The 6,911-nt window shown below is 42.7% G+C and overlaps 1 protein-coding gene across 1 annotated transcript; it reads left to right on the forward strand.

Annotated features, from left to right (window-relative positions):
• The first annotated feature begins 497 nt into the window (after positions 1-497).
• LOC106586539 (syntaxin-19) lies at positions 498-6,522 on the forward strand. The gene is made up of 5 exons (XM_014173943.3): positions 498-801; positions 4,402-4,766; positions 4,940-5,176; positions 5,371-5,583; positions 5,776-6,522. The coding sequence occupies exons 2-5, from the start codon at positions 4,539-4,541 to the stop codon at positions 6,007-6,009; spliced, it is 912 nt and encodes a 303-aa protein (XP_014029418.1). The 5' UTR covers positions 498-801; positions 4,402-4,538; the 3' UTR covers positions 6,010-6,522.
• Positions 6,523-6,911: the final 389 nt, after the last annotated feature.

Here is a 6,911-nt window from a genome sequence, read left to right on the forward strand (position 1 = left end):
TTAGTTCTCCACCCTGTGCTTTTATGAAACACATACAGTAGGCCTTCGTTCGGTCAAAAATGTTGGCCACTGTTTTATTTTAGGTCACCCTCTCTCTGATGACAACTTTTCAAGACTCTTCAAAATGCCAATCTGAGGGTGTACATGTAGAGTAGGACTATGTCCATTCCCTCCTAAAAGGTTCCTATAATTCTGGGCCTTGCCAGAAACAATCTGTCAGCCATGCTCAGTGGAGCCACTGGAGCCTGAGAAACACAATAGGGCCAGACCAGTGACTTAGCTAGCAGGCTGCACCGTAGGCGCCATACATAATGTAATGTATAGAGCTAAAACAACTCTTCTACATCATTGCTGTTCTACACAATACAGCTCTATTTGTTCTATGACGCTGTTAGAGCAGCCCCTGGGACAGAATAGTCCACATCTGTTCTCCCTTCTCCCACTGGCCACAGAGAGTTCTCCCTGAGAGAGAAGGGGTGTGGCCAGACTGGCAGAACCACATTTCCTGGGAAGTGTTGTTTCTCTGTTATAGCAGTTTACTGACTAACTGTAACATATAGGAAAACTAACAGAACACACAGACACGTGACCTACAGCTAATAAGTATTTGGAGTGGAAGGCTCAATAGATTCCCTGAGGATACCGTTCAGAAGGATGGGATATACATTTGGATAACTTCATGGATACTTTATGTGAAGTAAGAATAATCCATTCTCCATGGCTTGGCTAAATTGGCAGTTACATTCCTGGCCAAACATAAATGGCAGGCTCTAAGCCTCACGGATTACTTACTACAACAAGGTAAATAGCAGAACTCACGCCTGCCTGACTCAGGATACTTGTTGTAAGTGTTAGAATATGTTTTCATAAGTGTATATTATTATTTTCTCATATGAAATTCAAGGTTCTTAAGACCAAAAATGTATTTAATTAAAAATAAAAAAGGTCAGAGTTGCCTTCACAATAATATCCTGTGTAAAAGAGGAAAGCATTTGTTCTCTTCCAACCCAGCAGAACACTTGCATTATGGTGACAAATGTCAACAGGCAGTTCCCTCATAAACTCTGTGACAGGTGAACAGATGGAAAGTTGGAAAGCAGTCAGCGAACAGGGGAAACCATAACAACATTCAGACAGACTAAGCTGGACTGAGTGGGTTTTCAGGCTGAATCTCGCATTGCTCTAGAATCGGTTGAGTAATGTCTGAATCATAGAGTTACAATGACCAGAACGGACAAAGCCCCGGCTTAGTCCATGGGAGGTAAACTCAATGACTGTGGTCCATCAACCATGAAAGTTGACATGGATGGGAATGTGTGTTCTAGTATTTCTAATTCTATGGTTTAGTTTCAATCTGATCTCCAGCTTAGAGAAGGTCAGAGGTCTGTAGTGTTAGAACATGCAGGAGGCCTCACACTTCAGTATTGCACACACACACACACACACACACACACACACACACACACACACACACACACACACACACACACACACACACACACACACACACACACACACACACACACACACACACTAGTGGTGCGCAGGTCAGCTGTTTGTTCACGCGCATCCGCCCGCAATTACTAATAACCGATCCGCAACCGCCCGACTATATGTGATAAAGTGAACATCTGAGGTCTGCACCCCTCCCTAACCCGCTAATGTAGAAAATAATAAATGTGAAAGATTTTCTGTGCAAAATGTCCAAATGTCACCAGTTTGAATGGTTGTAAGGAAATAGAAAGCTGTGAAAACGACCCAACATATTTCTGATAGATTTCAGTTCAGCTTGGATGAATATTTTATGTGGTTGAAATAGTATCAGCTTTTATGATGCTGATAAAGACAGCACCTTACAGATGGTATCTAACTGCAGAGTGCATTCTCTCAAGATGCTAAAAGAAATAAATCATATTTCTCCACTCCTGTTCCCCGAGTACAAATTTAGCCTACATTTGGTGTATCAAGAAATGCTTAATTCTACAGGAGTTATTTTTAAAGCTATGTGAGACCTACGACCTACGATCAGTGTCCAGATTTCAGTTTCCATTTAACCCATCTGAACAGTAGGCTACAGTTCCCTTGACGTGCCATAGTCCTATTTGAAGTCCCGTCTTGTGACTGTCGATTTTGCATAGCGCCTCACAAACATCACACATAACATAGCCGGCACTGCTATTATCCTATTTTACCACTTCACCAAATCTTTCCCAAACATTGCCTTTCTGGCCCTCCCTTCTCCTTATTTTCAACTCCATTTTGCAGCTTTTCTCTTATTGAATTAAATTCCCATATTGTCCTTTTTGCCTCTGTGGATCGACGTTAAGTTTTCTGTCTGTTCCCAAAACCATTTGGTGATTGGCATGTAGGCTATTTGGTGTGTGATGGCCAACAGTTAGCGCGTAAGCCTATGTTTTAGGGCCTAATGCCATATAGCTTAAAATAATGAAAGAAAAACCTCAATGTAGCCGACAGATATAAATTGAACAAGAATGATACATTTATGGATTTTTTTAAAGTATTGTTTTAATTTTGTTCAACCCACCCGCTCTTCATCCACACAATATATAACCACCGGGACTGTGGGTTATGAGTCAACCCCTGCATCACTAATACACACACACACACACACACACACACACACACACACACACACACACACACACACACACACACACACACACACACACACACACACACACACACACACACACACACACACACACACACACACACACACACACCAGGTAATTTGTGGGCTTTCCTGTTTGTAATCCAGCTGGTAATTGGATAGTCTGTCATTTACAACGCTCCATATAATTCAAAATACACATTCTGTTCACTCCACCCTTCCTAACAGTTAAAGTCCTCCAAACGATCCAGACACTGCAGGGGAAATACTGTATATATATACGGAATATACTTCAGAATAAACTGATGAACCTTGAAACTGTTGTAATACTTATTATGTTTTGCTGTCGAGCTAAACCAGATTTGTCTGCTAAATGCCACAGATACCACAGTGTGGATTACAGTCAGACTAACCGTATCTTAAGGGCAATGTTGACAAGCTCTCTGTGGGTGTGTGTGTTTGTACATGTGTGTGTTTGTGTGTGTCTATTAGAAGTTCACTTCTCTGAAAGCAGTCATCATATCGTTACGTCAGGGAGAGGTACTGGTGAAGGGAAGTCCTTCACTGCAAAAACACAAACAAGATAACTTCTCATGGGAAGCAACGCTGAAGTAGATTCACTGTTGCTGCATAAACATTGTGCTAATGTATCTCTCCCTGCCATTCCCAGCCACAAACACTACTTGTAGCTCAGTGGACCAAAGTGCTTAGGGAATTTCTTAGGAATGTTGCCCTTGTCTACGGATACATTATTGAAGAGCTTGTGATGCCAGATTCATTATAGAAGATCTTGTGGTGCTATAAAGAAACAAAGTGAAGAGAGACTCATTTCCAGTTCAAAGTGGACACACCAAAGTACAGTACCAGTCGAATGTTTGGACACACCTACTCATTCAAAGGTTTTTCTTTATTTTTACTATTTTCTACATTGTAGAATAATAGGGAAGACACATCCAAACTATTAAATAACACATATGGAATTGTGTAGTAACCCACAAAGTGCTAATGAAATCAAAATATATTTTAGATTTTAGATTCTGCAAAGTAGCCACCCTTTGCCTTGATGACAGCTTTGCACACTTTTGGCATTCTCTCAACCAGCTTCACCTGGAATGCTTTTCCAACAATCTTGAAGGAGTTCCCACATATGCTGAGCATTTGTTGGCTGCTTTTCCTTCACTCTGCGGTCCAACTCATCCCAAACCAGGTCATCTAATGCAGCACTCCATCACTCTCCTTCTTGGTCAAATAGCCCTTACACAGTCTGGAAGTGTGTTGGGTCATTATCCTGTTGAAAAATAAATAATAGTCCCACTAAGCACAAACCAGATGGGACAGCATATCGCTGCAGAATGCTGTGGTAGCCATGCTGGTTAAGTGTGCCTTGAATTCTAAATTAATCACAGACAGTGTCACGAGTAAAGCACCCCCACACCATCACACCTCCTCCTCCATTTTTCATGGTGGGAACTACACATGCAGAGATTATCCGTTCACCTACTCTGCATCTCACAAAGACACGGCGGTTGGAGCCAAAATAGTAAAAATAAATAAAAACCCTTTAATGAATAGGTGTGTCCAAGCTTTTGACTGGTACTGTACATATTTACCTCATAAGACCTTGAATTCCTCATTGTAATTATGATGAATAAACTCAAGTGTTGACTTAAACACCTTTGTTTAAAACAGTGTTTACTCTTTAGGTATACCAACAATAGTTGGAGACACCATATACATTGTCAACCAAGACCATATGTTCCTTATTACAGTGAAACAACATCAGACCCTGTCCTCCTGAGTGAGGTCCACCAAGAGGCTCTGTTCTTTGGAGATAACTTCACTGAGGGGCCTCAACTGACAGGCTTTGTCATCCTTCTGAGTGATCTCCACCGAGAGGTCTCTGACCATGAAGGACCGCCTGGAGGAGCTGCGTCAGAGGGCCCAGGGTTTTCAGGAGGCGAGCAGAGAGACAGATACCCCATTCCCTGAGGAAGATGCTGACCCAGATGCCCCATTGGGGGTTATGGTCGCCACCCCGCAGCAGGCTGTGGTGTTCGAGCAAGAACCAGTCCTGCACAACTTCCTGTCCGAGGCTCAGCATATCCGCGGTGACATCACTGAGCTGGAAACGGAGGTTAGTAAGCTCACATATTCCTCCTAGGAGTGGCCGTAACTATATAGACAGGTCGATCCGCAAAGCATGCACCTCGGTTGGACTGCAACTGTATGTCCAATTGTCCATGAGAATAATGTTGTGAATTGTTATTCATTTAAAGTTTGACTGAATCCTCTTCTCCTTCTCCCCAGGTGAAGAAGTTCAGCCAGCAACAAAGGACCCTGGTTGCGACCATGCGTCGTTTCAGTGTGATGAAGAAGGAGAGCAGTGTGACGAGGGACATCAAGCTGCAGGCAGAGAGCATCCACAGACGGCTGGATGCCCTCTTCAAGAAGGCACAGAGTTTAGAAGACATGCAGGGACTGGCTACAGCCGCTACACGCATTCAACGCTCCCAACACGCAGCGCTACTTAGACAATTCCAACAGGTGACTCTCCAATACTTATTAGAACCTTTTACTTCAATGGTGTTTTCTGATGTTTTTCTGACAACACTTGATGAACGTCAGCAAAAAAATATATATTGTCAGGCTTAGTTTTTAATATATGCTAGCTAAGCAAACAGTGAAAAGAAATGGCTGTTTCTGGTCTAAAGTACTTGTTCATATTTTACCACTCCTAGGTGATGTGTCTGTACAACAACTCCATCCTCAGTAAACAGGAGCATTGTAAAAGCTTCATCATCCGCCAGCTGGAGGTGTTTGGTCGTGACGTCACCGAGGAGGGAGTCGATGAAATGGTTGCCACAGGGAAGTGGGAGGTGTTCAACCAGAACCTCCTCAACGACGAACGCATCACACGCGCTCAGCTGTCCGAGATCGAGCAGAGACACAAGGTAAGCGTAAGTTTTGATGCGTAAGAAAATGCAAGAATATGTTATTGAAGGTAAAGTTAAGACTCTCAGTAGGCCTTGTATGTCTGTGACCGACAAACACTAATGTCGCATGTAATTTACACCAGTTTCACTGTCCGTTCAGACAAATCCTTGACTAATGTTTTGTCTTTATCCTTTGTGCAACTGCTATAGGAGCTACTGAATCTGGAGAGCAACATGAAGGAGCTGAGAGATCTGTTCATGGATATCTTTATGTTGGTGGAGGAGCAAGGAGGCTACATAGACAACATCCAGACCAGCGTAGAGAAGACACAGGACTACGTCACCATCACTAACGAGAAATGTAAAATGGCCACCAGGTACAAGAAGAAGAACCCTCTAAGGAGACTGTGCTGCTGTTCCTGCCCCTGGAGGTGCTGCACATAGAGAAGGGACAAGTCCCCTGAACACTGGAGATAGCCCTGGAGGTTTTTCAGATGGGGAGAGGAAGAGCTCTGGTGTGGAGTGTCTACAGGTATGGGAGGGAAATCTCTAGGGTGGCATGGCAGAACAGTGTTCAGAGAAGATTTAAGCCCATTACAGTGATCAGAAATCATCCAGGAACAAGAGGATTGTACGAGGCTGTGCAGTTGAAGCAGAGTGGGAGTCAGTGTCTCCACTCATGAGGGACAACTTTAACGCAAGACAATGCATTTTGAGAATCAGCAAGACTGTTTAACTGCACAGAAGTATTCACAATGTGGAAACAGATTGAATTTTACTTTCATTAATCATTGCAAGTATTTATTTAAGTGCGAGTTTTTGTATTTACTCAAACTTTTGTGTATGTACAATACATATGAATGTATTTATCTGAGAGTTTCACTTCAAATCAGGCAGGCTCAATGGGAAATGTGTTTTATTTCAAGATTTCACTGTGAATTAAGCAATTTCACATTGGGTATGCTTTTGTACTTCCTAATGATAACTTTTATTTTGTTAAGGCCAGTTACCATTTCAGAAGATGACTTTCAGACAAAGACTGTTATTTAATATTCCAGAACATTACAAACCAATCAACATCACAATTAAACCCTCTCTGACTGTGAACAGTGTAGGTGAAACTATAACACATTTTACTGTGTCACTGTGCTTTGTCATAGCAGCAGCGGTGTGGGAGTGTACTTCATTACAGACCCATATGTGTCACGGCAAAATCAGGGGAAATGCCAAGTCACAAGATTATGGCCCAGTACTGTCTGTGTGTTCGTGTTCGTGTGTGTGTGTGTGTGTGTGTGTGTGTGTGTGTGTGTGTGTGTGTGTGTGTGTGTGTGTGTGTGTGTGTGTGT

This window comes from Salmo salar, chromosome 25, assembly GCF_965601325.2.
Source record: "Salmo salar chromosome 25, fSalSal1, whole genome shotgun sequence".
NCBI classification, from domain to species: Eukaryota; Metazoa; Chordata; class Actinopteri; order Salmoniformes; family Salmonidae; genus Salmo; species Salmo salar.